This window comes from Sprattus sprattus (assembly GCF_963457725.1).
Source record: "Sprattus sprattus genome assembly, chromosome: 14".
In the NCBI taxonomy this organism is placed as follows: Eukaryota; Metazoa; Chordata; class Actinopteri; order Clupeiformes; family Clupeidae; genus Sprattus; species Sprattus sprattus.
In genome coordinates this window covers 5,356,972-5,372,166 of record NC_137912.1, presented here as the reverse complement: position 1 = coordinate 5,372,166, position 15,195 = coordinate 5,356,972, and the positions used below count along the sequence as shown (strand labels likewise).

Genomic DNA, 15,195 nt, shown 5'->3' with positions numbered 1-15,195 from the left:
TATTCCGCATCAAACGACCAATTGTGCGATGTTAAACCTGCCCTCTGCGTTCTGTTTATCCTGAAATTCTTCCTACGAATCTTATTTCCGAACAAGCAGCCACAGGGTACCCCCAGGATTTTTCATCTCAAATTTAAGACTTTTTAAGACCTTTTCAAGACCACTTTAGATGAAATTTAAGACCAACATCGCACCTTTCCTGCTTGCATAATTTTATGAAAAAAAAAAAAAAAAAAAATGTAATCATAAGACAACCATTTAAAACAATAACGAGGGGTGGACGTGTGAGTGTGTGTTTGTGTACATGTGTGTGTGTGCATGCGTGTCTGGATACGTCTGTGGGTGAACCTGTGTGCGGTTGTAATACAACAGATCCTACAGCCTTTGGAGCTCTGCGCTTTTGGCAGCAAACTGTTCATCCAGTATGATGAGTTCAGCCAACTTATTATAGCGGGAGCTTTTCCATTAAAGTTGCTGTGTTTTTGAGGTGTTTGTTGCAATTTAATTGCGGAAGCAAGTGGAAGTTGTGATAGAGTTGCGAATTTCCCTCTTTGTAATTATAATTGAGTTATTTGTTAAAAATAAGTTATTAATAAACAAACATTCATTAAATAACAAAACCATTGAGAAATGGTCCTCTAAAATAATAACCTCACCAACATGCCAAATAAAAGGTGTAGCAAAAATGTAGCAAAATAGGCTGTTGAATGTATATTACTTGTATTGTTGTTATGGAAACAAACACCGTTTAGTATTGGACTTTTACTTTGACATCATTCAAATGTTCCTCTCGTGGAAATGGCAACAGCTGTTATCAAGAAACATAGTTATGCGATGTAATGCTAAACACGTAGTGAGAACAGTACATAGCAACAACGAAGTGCACCTGTTGGTATTACAAAAGGACCACCAGTAAGACTGAATAAAGTGTTATGAATATCTCAGCCTTCACATATAATGGGGAAAAAACTGCCTGTGTCACTGATCTGACGTCCTGTCATGCACGCCTTTCTGCCGTTTTCAATCGGTTTTGCTATCCTTGTTAATTTATTTTATCTGTATAGGGGTTTATGTTGTTCAATCTCATATATGAATTTAAAGTTGTCCAATTTCAACTAACCCATTCTTCAACACTATGCTACCTTATCTTCAAACAGAAAGTAAGTTAAAATCTCAATTGCAACAGCTTTCGAGGGTTTGGGAAATAATCGCTGCTGATTTGATGTTTGGTGGAGTCAATCCAGAATTAGTGTTGATGAAATTATAATCAAGTCACCCAAACTGCCGTGAAAAAAACGGGAGTCGCTAAAACTGTTGTTGCATCCCTGTACAACAGTGTGTTCTTAAATGTTAGACGTTTCAATTTCTTTAATCACCCAAAAGCCCCGCTCCACTGTTGCCTGTGATAGCAGACGCTTATTAACTAGCATTACCCTGTCCCTGACAGGGCAGTGTCCTAGATAACTGTCTAGCTAGCTAGCGAATAGTTAACGTTAGCTAGTTTTATCCTATATTGTGTCAGCATCTCAGCCAGTTCAGAGTCATATACAGGTTGCCTGGTATTTTGGATGCGACGTAGGGTGTACTAAGATTCGTTGTCACAACGAACAATAAACAAATGTGGACTTGATGAACGAAATTTAAGACCTGTTGACGAAATTTAAGACCGGTTGACTAAATATAATACCTTTTCAAGGCCTTAAATTATCAATACTAAATTTAAGACTTTTTCAAGTTTTTAAGACCTCGCGGGTACCCTGAGCCAATAGTGGGAATTCTGTAAAGCTGACAACTTTCCCCCTTTCGAACAGAGGCCTAGTGTGTGTGTGTGTGTGTGTGTGTGTGTGTGTGTGTGTGTGTGTGTGTGTGTGTGTGTGTATGTGTGTATGAGAGTGTGTGTGTGTGTGTGTGTGTGTATGTGTATGTGTGTATGAGTGTGTGTGTGTGTGTGTGTATGAGTGTATGAGTGTGTGTGTGTGTGTGTGTGTGTGTATGTGTGCTAGTGTGTGTGTGTGTGTTCTCTCACCAGCAGGAAGTAGTGGTCCTCAGGTTCCGCCCGCAGATACTTGAAGATGACCTGCTCCATGAATCGCTCCATCAGATCCCAGTCCTCCACGATGCCGTGACGGATGGGCCACTGCAACAGGCAGGCAGGGAGGGAGGGCGGTGGGGAAAGAGGGAGACACATGAGACACAGGAGAGAAAGCTAGAGAGCTTCAAGGACTGAGTGTATATGTATTGTACTGCTTTGCTTTTTAAATTAAACCTCTATTTCTTGAAAAAAAAAAAAAGCAGTATTTACACCAGGTTTTATTGCTCTAAGCTTGATTGTTCTCTCCCTTGTACGTCGCTTTGGACAAAAGCGTCTGCTAAATGACTAAATGTAAAACTGATGTAAATGAGGGAGGAAGGGAAGGAGGGAGGGGGATGGGTGAAAATTCTAATATTCGAAGTTACAGACAAGACAGAAAGACAGAAAAGTCCATGTTCCTGCTAATATAAGCACATGATTCATACAAGAAATATATGAATACAGGGCACTTGATTTATTATATTCTTAAGTCATTAACAGTGTTAGGAAATGATCTCCATCGGAGGGAGACACATGGGTTTATTCAGGGAACGGGAACTGGCCCACATAACAGAGAAAATACAAATCCCATCATGCAGTGGGCTCCGCCTACACAACTCTGAAGTATGTGGTTTTAATTCACTTCACTGTGATGGTGCACTCTTAAATTCATCTCATGATAAACAATGCTAGCAGTCCCCTCGCCAGGTCATAGGTTCAAGTCCCAGGGAAGGAGCGAGGTGCATGTGATCACGGCAAGCTGATCATAGTGTTTTGTCGAATGGGTAAATGTGCATTGTAATGGGAGTAATATACACAAACACATACGGCTGCATCGGACACGGGACTCATAGAGAAGTTCTGCCTGTCAAACATACAAAGCTTCTTCCTGTCTGTCTCCCCCTCACTCACTCACACACACAGACACACAAAGACATACAGTGACACATAGTCACACACACACACACAGTCACACACACACAGTCACGCACACACAGTCACACACACACAGTCACACACACACAGTCACACACACACAGTCACACACACACAGTCACACACACACACACACACACACACACACACACACACACACACACACACAGGGCTTCATCTGCATGCCAGTCAGGGTTTCAGTTCAGCAGTCAGCTGGTGAGGCCTGCCAGCCTCGGACAACAGAGTGGGCTAATCCTGCCCTGAGCCAGGCCGGAACAGAGCTCCAGTCTCCCACACTGGCATAGACGCAGGGACACTGGCCCCGGACACAGCCCCACTCGTACCCACCGCTGCCCAGCAAACTGGCCCGGAAGAGAGCCAGAGTCTCACCCACTGGCATAGACGCAGGGACACTGGCCATGGACATAGCCCTGCTCGTACACACTGCAGCCCAGGAAACTGGCCCAACTCTTCAGAGAGCACCTCCCTTCCTAACTGGCACCTTGACTAGTGCCTAACTTGCACTACAGCAGTTACATTCCTGCACTTCTTTTTTTTTTTTTATATGGTGTTTTTCTATTTCTTATGTAAAGTAGTTTTCATTGTTACACCAGGTTTTTATTGCTCTTAGCTTGACTGTTCTCTCCCTTGTACGTCGCTTTGGACAAAGGCGTCTGCTAAATGACTAAATGTAAATGTTGAAGAGAGCCGGAGTCTCACCCACTGCCATATCACCGGAACGTCACTCCTGAAACGGGCCCTAAAGCTAGGCCTCTCAAACTCAAAATGCCATTAAATTCATCACTAGATGACATCCAGGTCAAACAACAAACGAAACAGAAACTTGGTCCTCGAATCTGACTAATGAGGCTTCACTCCGTCGCGTCACCACCCGAGCACCTTCAAGTCAACGGTGTCAACTGTGGGACAGGAAGATCCTTCTCAGAACTAGATCACAGAACCCAGATCTAGAACAGCCTCCTTGAAATGCTCTACGAGCGAGCACAGACACCTCTCTGTGCGACCCAGAAGCCGATAACGATCAGATCACAATCAGTGTTCAGGCAGCGTTGAGGAACAAGAGTGACAGCCATTTTTTTTCACTTCCTGGTTTCGGTGGCGCTGAACTTGACTTAATTTCCTGCTGTTATCTCATTACTATATCATACAGTCAGTTTTTAAACACCAACTCGCCTTCACAGCCGGAGATTAAGGAATTAAACTGTTAAGATGATAATGCCTCAGGCTCGAAAAAAAGAAAGGATGTAGCCCAGTTCCATGTGAAGGGAGGGGTCTATCCGTTTAAAAGAATATGAATTGTAAGACATTCAGAACTATTGAAACCCCAAGAGTGTAAAGATTACCTAATCAAACTGTGGATACAAGTTTAAGATAAATCGATGATAAGGGAATGAGTAACTTCTAATCCTGGCAACTAGCTGCTCTACTTCATAAAGCAGCACCACTCATCTCACTGATTACATTTCTATGGGAGTAATGATGGCCGTAACACCCCCAGTCTCAACCCCCTCCCTGCCTTGCCCTGCCGCTTCGCACCTTAGTAGCGTAATTGGGTTTGTCTATCGCCTCGTCTCCGATGAAGAAGTCCAGGTCATCCACGCCCTTCATCATCCTCCTCTGAGCCTGGTCGCCCACCTTCGCCGACTCCCTGATGGCGATACCTGCAGAGAGAGAGAGAGACAGAGAGAGAGAGAGAACAAGAGAGAGAGAGAAAGAGCAAGAGAGAGAGAGAGAGAGAGAGAGGGAGAGAGAGAGACGGAGGGATAGAGAGAGAGAGAGTGAGATAGATAGATAGATAGATAGATAGATAGATAGATAGATAGAGAGAGAGAGAGAGAGAGAGAGCCCGTTGGTAAATTGCACGCAAGTCAAACTAGACTAGTCCTAGGGGACAGACCAAAATGGCCAAACTGTCCTGTTTGAAACAGGAACAGAAAATCTCTGTGCAACGTGAGCATTACTCCCAGATGCTCACTGATGTGGGTGATAAGAGGAAGACACATTCCTCCCACTAGTCATCCACTATCTGGGACGAATGTTTTCAATATTTCAAAGGCTGCGTTGGAGTTATATTGATTAAAAGCACCAATCAACTCTCTAGGCCTGAACAAGAACGCAAACCAAAGTGGGTGGAGTGCAAACTTTTTACTAAATGAGGACATGGCCATGTTCACTAAATGACTCACACACACAACAGTCACAACACTCTCAAAAAAGAACACTCACAAATGACAACACAGCTCCATGTAGGGAAAAGGGTTCTGAGAAGACTTCTGTTAGCCCATGTGAACCACAATACAGCCACCCCGCTGAACTTGTACGGACGGCAGAGAGCGCGAGCTTAAGCACAGCACAGACGGTGACATAAGCATCTGGTTCAAGTTCATCCCCTTCTAACGTCCACCAACGTGAGGTTTTTAATTCAGCCTCATGGAGAAGCACTCCTTGTGAGAAAAGCTGAAGTGAGCTGACCGAGGCTCTGACTGAGCATGCTCCCTCCTACTAAACATGTCTGCCACTTCCTGCTTCACCCTGTCTGACTCACCCGAGGACTATTTCACCCGAGGACTATTTCAACGGAAAGGTTCAACGCTGGTTCAACTGCTGCTGCCACTGCTGCTGTGGTCTGCATATGTGCAGGATTCTCCTTGTGTCAGCACCAACACTGATTGGCTATTTTTAAAAACACACTCCCTCGCACTCTCATGTGTAGGCAGTGGTTTCTCACAGCTGTGTAAACCTGTACGACGGCTGAATCCGGTGCTCGTCTAGTCAAGAGCAGTGGAGTCCTGCCCTATCCTGCTACGGGGTTGCATGCAAAGATGCAGACCACAGAAAACACTGTTGCAGAAATAACACTATGTCACCGACACTGTAGTGCATCCGATACGCCTGGAAAACACGCCTCAAACATGTCAGGCTGCCTTCAGAGACTAACTAGGCAACTGCAGAACTGATTTAGATCTCACACCATCACTGCTTTGCAAGTTACCACATGAAAATGGCTCAGCTTTAAACGCTCCTGGTTGTGGGGAGTTTGAGCGCCCTCGAGCATTACGACAGAAGAGTCAAACTCCCCCAACTCCTCCTCTCCTCTCCTCTCCTCTCCTCTCCTCTCCTCTCCTCTCCTCTCCTCTCCTCTCCTTTCCTTTCCTTTCCTTTCCTTTCCTTTCCTCTCCTTTCCTCTCCTCTCCCCTCCTCTTTCCTCTCCTTTCCTCTCCTTTCCTCTCCTCTCCTTTCCTCTCCTCTTCTCTCTATTCCTCTCTATTCCTCTCTATTCCTCTCCTCTCCCCTCCCCTCCCCTCCTCTCCCTCCGTACACTTCCTTTCAAGCTGTCTAAAATTACAGTGCTTCGCATGTCGTGGTCGCTACTTAAAAGCACGCTGATTGTTGGTCTTGGCAGAGCCTGGTTCTTAATATACAGAGAAGAAGGAGGGAGCGGGTAAATGAGGGCATTAGCCACTTCCTGTGCGCAGCAGGGGACCCTAGGAGATCATTTCCTGTCAAGCTGTTCTGAAGATGCCAAGGCACCGCTAGCTACACTCTACTGGCTTCCAATGCACTCTAATGCAATACACTCTACTGGCTTCCAACCCGATGCTAACTCAACTCAAACCAGGCTGACTGTTAGGTGTGATGCAAAGGCTAACCTGGTGATAGCTTGAACATACAATCGCCTGTAATAGAGTGCAATAGATCAGGCCTACATAACCTCCCTGCAACTTTAGATCACAGAGGATTAAGCTATTATAGCACCACCGTCTGATGAACACATTGGGTGCATATAATAGTCCTGAAGCTCCAGTATATGTGCAGTACAAGGTGACAATCCAGTCCAATTCCAAGACAACAATGTTCATAAAAATGTCATGACTTCACCACACTCTACATTAATAAATTAATATAAATAGGCTATTTGACAACTATGAAACCCATAAAATGATACAAGACATTAGCACTACTACAGGTATCCCTGTGTGTGTGTGTGTGTGTGTGTGTATGTGTGTGTGTGTGTATACTCACAGGAGGGCACAATGAACTGGGGCTCTGTGTTGCCGGCATATCCAATTTTTGTGTATCTAGATGAAAAGGAGAGATAGAAAGAAAGACAGACGATTAATTGTCATTTTTTAATTTATATATTTGTTTTGCTGCATCCTAGAGAGGCCGCTATATAGTGAGCAGCATAAACATTTCAGTAAACGCTATGGGAAAGGAATCTGCATAGCTTACTTGGTAGTGGTCTTCCATACATGCATCTAAATTGCCATTGATTTAACAATTTCAGTGCATCAGACAGTCAAGCAGTTCAGGTAAGCGCATCGGAAAAACAATGAAGACCTATTTGAATTTCTATGTACTGTAGGTCCATAATCATGATCGGAAACCCTTAATGGCTCTAGTCTGAGAGATTAAAAAGACAGCTCGGCTGTTCATGAGCTTTGAGCGGCGAGTCTGCAACAGCACTCTCTGCATTGCGCATATTCTGTCATGTCTATCCAGCCAATCATCTCAGCAATAGGCTAACAGAAAGCTTAGACAAGGTCCATCAAACACAGTGATTACGCAGGCCAAACTCTAGGGCATTGAACCAAGAGATGACCCTAAACAAACAATTTAAAGTCCCAATGCTATTGAAGTAATAATGCAGTTCAGTGATCAGCATATATAAAGACATGGGAACATTGCCCCTCAGTTATAGATCAATTACACTTATATACACTTAGCATATATAGATTTATATACACTCAGCATATATAGATATATATACACTTAAATATCCAACATTAATAAAGGTTGTGGTGGGAGGCATGTACTCTTCTTTGGTGTTTTACATAGGCTTGAGTGACTGTTACCACTAGTCTATACTTGCAGCTCCTCCCTGCAAACTGGCCACTATAACTTTTCTACCACTGACACCTGATCTGGGATCTGTTGTTGTTGAAGTTTTGTAAAAAAGTAAGTGATATGATTGGTGCGTAAATAACTGATCTGGGAACCCGCCCACCGTCCGTTCGTTCTCGAACACCTTGGCAGGTAAGGGCGGGGTCACCCAACATTCCAGAGTGAATTCCCTACTTGTCCAGATAAGTCACATTATTGAGCGCTGCAAACACTGGCGTGCAAAAATGTTCGCCTGGGGTTATCCCTGTGTAGTACTTGCTGGGTTCGTCTACAGTTGAAATACTAAATACTTTAAAACTGCTATTAAGAGTGACCATACCACTGATTCAAATGCTTCCCCCTAGACGAAAAGGTTAAATCGTATGCGGAAGTAACAAATATAAAATTGACCACAATGACGATTAGGGAGCTGCAGATGTCGAGTAACAATGTCACAAGGGACAATACCATATAAGGAACTACACCATTTCAACAGTAGCATTAGGGTAAAATGAATACTATCTGGGCGGTCAAAAAAATTCAGCGAATCATCATTTATACACGTGCAAAACAGCTGTAATCCAGACATTCTCCATTAAACGTAAAACAGCCTGCAATGCCACAAGTATATTGCAGTCATGTTTGCATATTATCGCAGATTTTCTAAAGCGTAACTGAACTCGCCTACATTCAAGCCAGGAAGTAGGAGCCAGATCTGCATTGACGACCGCTGTCAGATTTGGCAACAAGGCTCCGCTAACTAGCTAGCTTCCTATCGATGGCAGCTTTTATCTAGGTTAGCTTTGTTGACAAGCTAGCTGCCAGCTATATTCTCCAAAAGCTAGCAAGCTATCTGACCCGTTTTGCTAATAAACTGACATTCATTTGATTTGCGTAACAGAAGGACGTGCAAAACAGTGGGGCATCATTATCTTATTCTTTAGCCGCAAACAAGGAAGTTCATGTCAGGAAGCCTATTTGATCACTGCTGGCCCCATCTTAAGAATATCCGTGGGTAGCTAGCTAGTGTTAGCATGGCTCGCCGATGCATAGTAATGAATGAAAAAATAACTAGCTGATGCTTTGTGTCATTGCATACATGTTCATCCCTACACCGAATGCGCCACCCATCCAGTACGTATTATTTTCAAGTCTAGTTTCATCAGTGCAAAGGATCTTGTACAGACTGCTCAGTGAACACACCCAAAATTTCCACCCAGGCTACCTGATATGCCAGCTCTGAAAGACGAATGCTGACTGGCTAAGTTAGCCAGTTAGCTAGCCTGTTGGTCCAGCCAGCAGAATCATATAGATATCCAAGTTGCCAGCTATGCTAACAAGCTATGTACCCACCACAGCAGCAACTTACCCCGTGCCACAATCAACCACACACGCCGGTAACCGTCCTGCCATCGTTTGTCTTCTTTAGCACTAATTTACTTCGCCTGGATTTAGTATTTTAGTGGTTAAATTGTAGATTTTTCTCTGTCTTGGACAGAGGAAAGACCGACAGAGGCGGAACCCTGAACCCGTACAGACAAGCGTCTACTTCCGCAATTAGTTCCATTCAACGCGGAAGCTGCAAATGGCTGACGTAAGATTGAAAGCAGAAATACGGGCTGACAGTTTACTGAAGCAATGATATAACGTAGGCCAGCGTAGTTTTACCCTAAGCATCAGCTTTCATTTATCTTCTCACTTTATAGAGGGAGGTAATTCGCAAATAATTTCATAACATCACCATGCTTTAAGCTTTAGCTATTTCGCTTGATTGCTAAAGCAGACAGCTTTGGTGCAAACTGGATGGTGAATATGGTGTGGGCTGGTGAACATCTGTCTTGGACATCTTCACATGCTCCACATTCCAAAGGCTAGTCTGGACTAACAAATCGATAAGGGACGAACACTCAAAACACATCTTTGAAACGCAGTCACGAATTTGTTCCTTGTTTTGGCTTGTTTTATTGAAAGCATGTTTAATTTTATAAATCAGCTAAACGGCACAGATGGCCTAATGCTGACTCAATCATCTGGCTATCAGTTTTTTCCCCTTTGGTGGGCTACTTTTACTGACTGTGATGCAGTGAGGAAGTAGACTGTTAAGTGACTAGAGAGTATCTACAGGGGCAGAGTGTTGTTTTAGTGGGGCATTTTAATGAAGCTGTGGTGAAGGCCTAAAGGAAACCTTGCACAACCCTGACCGTAGTCTACTTAAGTAAAACAATCCTAATAATGTCCTAAAGATGTTGTGCTGTTTTCTAAAGTGATAGATATAAATATAGATAAATACTTTATTAATCCCGTGGGGAAATTCTTGTATCTTGCAACTCTCCTATATATTTACAATAATTACAAACAATATGTACAGACAATATGATACAATACAAACAAACCATACAATTCAGCTATGTACAGGGGCGACAGTCTACACCACCGAGATGTCCTTGCCCTGGATGGTAATAGGCTGCAGATGTGGCTTAGACCTACCCTACGTAGCCCCAGTGCTGCTGACAACTATGTCAGAGGCACAGCTCCCCAGTCTGACAAACTGTGGCCGCCCTGTTAGGTATTCTGTAATCCAGGATGTAAAGAAGTGATCCACCCCCATCCTTTCGAGCTTTTCTCCAAGTAAGAGAGGTTAGATGGTGTTAAAAGCGCTCGAAAAGTCAAAGAAACAAAATCCTCACTTGACTTCCCGGCTCGTCCAGGTAGGTGTAGGCCCGGTGGAGCAAGTAGAGGACAGCGTCATCCACACCTACACTCTCCCTGTACCCGAACTGCAAAAAATGCTTTTCTAACCTAGTGTTATTACTCTTATATTGAGATGAAAAATCTAGTTGGTCTTGTTTCTAGCTAAATTGTACTTACCTAGTGCTTTCTTGGTAAGGTTATTTTGACCTATTTCAAGCAAATATTACTTATTTTAAGAAATCTTAACAAGCCAAATTTGCTTAACGCACTGGCAGCCAAATTTGCTTGTTTTAAGCAAAATCCTGCTTAAATATGTAATTATTTGTCTTGAATCTAGAGGGGCATTTTTTGCAGTGCATGTTCGGTCAGAGGTCTCAGGTGACGTAGAACCAGCCGCTCCAGTGTCTTCATGGCGTGTGATGTGAGGGCCACCAGACTGTAGTCGTTGAGCACGGCCAGGCGTCCAGTCTTGGGTACCGGCACAAGACATGACGTTTTCCACAGAAACCGGGTGAGTGGGGATCAGGGCAAAGTTATGTTATATACAAAACATGTGAAAAGGAAAACCCAGGCTTATCAACAATGTCATTTCATGGCAGCAGCTCTACTTGCCAGAGAATTGTACCACCAGATTCAGATTGGACTTGGGGCAAAAGTTAACGGAATTTGATTGAAAGTGTATTGGAAGCGATTAGTTTAGTTGTTAGCTCATATCAAAACACTGCAGATGATGGAACCACGCAAGCTAACAACATATGGAAAGTTAAACCACCGAATCCCAAATTGAATAGGAGGAAGTGGCATATCATCCTTTACCCAAGCTATGCGATCCCTAGTTTAATGTCCCTTGCCTTTATCCACACAACATCGGATGAAGTATTTTTGAGATACAAGTATTTTAAGATATTGAGACACGTTGGACTATTGTTATATTATTAGGTTAAGGAGGTGGATGTTGTCTAGACTGAAATAGAATGAGATATAAGGTTTATATATGCTTATATTTCAAGTTTTTTAGTCATAACAGTGATAAATAAACTATTGTCACTAACGGGGTATATATATCAGTTTAACATTATAATATTAAACATTACATATTAAATGTCAATGCATATTGCAGCCATAGTACATTAAAACTTTTTTTAGGACCAAAAGTATAGGATATTTGTCAATACCCAAAATTAATTGAACATGCATTTTCACACAGTGGCATAATCCAGCCTGCCCAAATAAGGCTGTAAAAGTAGTACCCCTCCCACATCAATGCTATTCCAATTTCTGTCTGCAGAGGGCGATGAAAGGATGTTTACATCCTCTATTTAAAAGGATATTAATCCCTGTGCTAGTGTTCAACCTGGATTATCCATCTGACTGAAATCCCTTCCCTATTTGTCTCTGTTCACTCAAACTCAGCCTTATGATAATTGACTGCATTTTCAGCTAAAACAAATTTGTTCAGTACTTATTGTTAAGTTATGTTATATCATGTTGGAGTACTTATATGTTTTTATGTTTATATGTTATGTTATGTTATGTTATGTCTTGTTAGGTTATGGTAGTGTGGTATGGTGTCCTGTCCTAAGCATTTCAGTGCAGTCCAACTCTGTTGTTCTGTGTATCTGACAATAAAAGACTTGACTTGACTTGACTGAACAAATAAGCAAATTGTTATGTAAGAGGGCATGGTTTACCCCCTTCATAAAAAGTGATCAAGAAGGAAGGATGATACTTACAACCCGCATTTTTGGGTGAATTTACATTTGCCAACATTTGAGATTCAACAATGTCAGGGTGCGCTCTCAAAAAAAATCACAATAATATAAACATTCAGTTCATCAAGAAAACCAAGTAGGCATAGACTACTTTCTTTTTTTATCTGAATTACTACAAATTACATGTTTCGACAGTTCTGTCGTCCTCAGAATCAAACATTTGTGATTAACAAAATGGATGATGATGGGAATGATCTGGCTGCGACTGGTCTGTTTAAGAGGCATTATGTATCATGACCACAGAATTAATGTTTCTTTTAAAGCCCCATTATGCAACAATTATATTTCAGGATTAGGGTTAGGATAAGCAGTTTAACCTTAAAATAACAGCTTAAAAAAAATTGGGGCGCTACAATGACTTTTAATATGGAGAATCGCCTCCGTGCCATTGCCACCCCAGGGTCTATAGGCATATAACTGGGTTCTGTAGTTTTGCCTGCCGCAGCCCGGCGGCCTGACTTGTTTACTTTCTGCCGAACTAGTAAGTAGCTTATTTGCCGTCTTGCTTTGACTTGTGTTGCACTTGCTTGATGTTTGACTGTGTAAGGACAGTCGTTGAGTAACTAGTTTGTCATAATGTCAGTCAGCATTTCAAGAGATTTCGTTAGTTTTAGCTGCTAGCATACCGTAAGCGAATAGCTATTGATCCGTTGTGCTGCTTTAACAAATTAACAGTTTAATCACAGTCCAATACCTTAGAACAGCCCCAGGCAAATTGATTTTACTAAGAGAATCTACCGCAGCGTATTGGTAGCCTAATTTTTCCCACAGTAATCCCTGAGAGCTTCACTTCTGTCTGTCAGTTGAGGGAAGAGGAAAACGTCTCCCAGAGGACCTCTCACACACTTCTGTCTCTCCCCGACATGCTCCAAAATGGCCGCCACAGGGCCTTTGCGGACTCATCATCTCTAAGATCTCCCAGGAAATATCTCCCTTCTTTGTTTCGACCGCTCGACATACCCCCCAAGCAGTATATTGCCTTGTAGTCTCTTGAATGTCCAAGGCTTTCTGCTCCTAGATGATATCATTGATTTACCTTCCTCTGGGGAGGAAAGGGGGTAGACTAGAGGGGGCGGTGGTTGGCTGGAAAGATGGTGTTTCCCCTCCTCAGTGTGTGGACGATGTCTGATAAAGAAGATGTATTAGCAGAGGTAGCTCATGGGTGTCTGTCTGGCTGGATCCATCACACCAAGTGAGGATCAAAAGCAGCTATACACCGAGTCCTGGAAGTTTCCAGAACATTGGATCTCTCTCTCCTCCCCAGGCTAGACTATCACTCAACTTGACACGTCCTCTTATGTGCATCTATCCTCCCTCTCAACTTCCCCCCCCCCCCTCATCTAAAACAACACCACAGAAGAAGAAGTATATTGCGTGCTGTGAAGAGAAGCCATCTTTTGTCTATTGGTAGAAGATGAAAAGCATCGCTCGACAGGCAGAGGTCTTTCTCTAGCCAGTCGGAGCGAACCATCTTGATACCTTGTATATTTATACACATTGATTGATCTTTTCAAAGATTGCATTTGCACCACCTTATTTTTTACAATTATCAATATATTTTGCCCTCTGGCATTTTAATACACTGTCATGTCTTTGTCAAGGACGTCATGCAAGCCAATTAGGGAGGCACAATTATAAAGTGGAGCGTGTTAGATTTTCTAGTTTAGTAATCTCCCTTTTTATTTGATGGGAAATGCTGTCTATTACTTTAGATTTTCCATGCCTATTATTTTTGTGCTGCTATGGTTATTGAAAAGGACACTCTCTGAGTCACTTTTATTCCCTCTGGTTCACTGTTGAAGTTCTATTCTAACTTCCACACTGCTGACCCTTTTCTTTAAAAATAGCTAAATCTTTGCTGCACCCGAACACATGAAGGGCCATAAACTCCCATAAAAAGACTTTATCGACTATGGAAATGAATTAGAGAAGAACTCAGATAATAAAGCCACAGAACCTGCACAGGAACAGAACCTGCCAGCATAGAACTTGCTACATTCACTGATATTCCTAAACAGATTGAGGGTTGGGAGGAACTACGAGTATGCTGCTGCCTTCATCTCCTCCTGCATTGATGTGCAACAGTGCTTTGTGTGTGTGTGTGTGTGTGTGTGTGTGTGTGTGTGTGTGTGTGTGTGTGTGTGTGTGTGTGTGTGTGTGTGTGTGTGTGTGTGTGTGTGTGTGTGTGTGTGTTTGTGTGTTTGTGTGTGTCAATATAAAATGATCATAACTACGTATCATACAAGAACCCCCCCCCCCCCCCAAAAAAAGTATTACAAAATCCAGATATTAAAAAACCTGGTGGGGCAGGTACCCTCCTTCCCCCACCCTTCCTGCTCTGAGGGTGCACACACACACACACACACACACACACACACACACACACACACACACACACCTTTCCTGCTCTGAGTGGGCACGACGTGTCTGACTGGTGCCATGTCTAATCACTTGCCAGCTCTTTCAAGCTCAGTGATTTCCAAAAAAAGCTTTATGAGCTTGATGGCTTTGTATGCCTAATTTTACTCAGCATCAGTGTGGCCATTTATCCAAGAATGGTATTCATAAGCATTCACGTACCGTACAGCTGCATGCATTTGTGCACAGCCTGCACAGACATAATTCTTGAGTGGTGAATCCTATAGAAGTTTATAATTTGTATATGTAACCAAGGGTAACCAGTTGCACTCCAAATAGTTAGGACTGAAATACAAAATCAGCATCAATATCAGTTAGCATAAACACAGTGGTGTACTCCAGGGTATACGCAGGTATATGGAGTATACCCACTTATTTTTCAGTCAGCATTGGCCCCTAATA

General features: G+C 42.8%; 1 protein-coding gene across 1 annotated transcript in view; it reads right to left on the bottom strand.

Annotated features, from left to right (window-relative positions):
* Nucleotides 1-9,429, bottom strand: part of actr3 (actin related protein 3) — a 19,809-nt gene extending 10,380 nt beyond the window's left edge. The window contains exons 1-4 of the mRNA XM_080851844.1: nt 9,282-9,429; nt 7,052-7,107; nt 4,565-4,689; nt 2,027-2,137 (exon numbers count right to left, since the gene is read on the bottom strand). Of these exons, the coding sequence (XP_080707970.1) occupies nt 2,027-2,137; nt 4,565-4,689; nt 7,052-7,107; nt 9,282-9,325 (336 nt within the window). The 5' untranslated portion in view covers nt 9,326-9,429. The remainder of the gene's footprint in view (nt 1-2,026; nt 2,138-4,564; nt 4,690-7,051; nt 7,108-9,281) is intronic.
* Between the last annotated feature and the right edge of the window lie 5,766 nt (nt 9,430-15,195).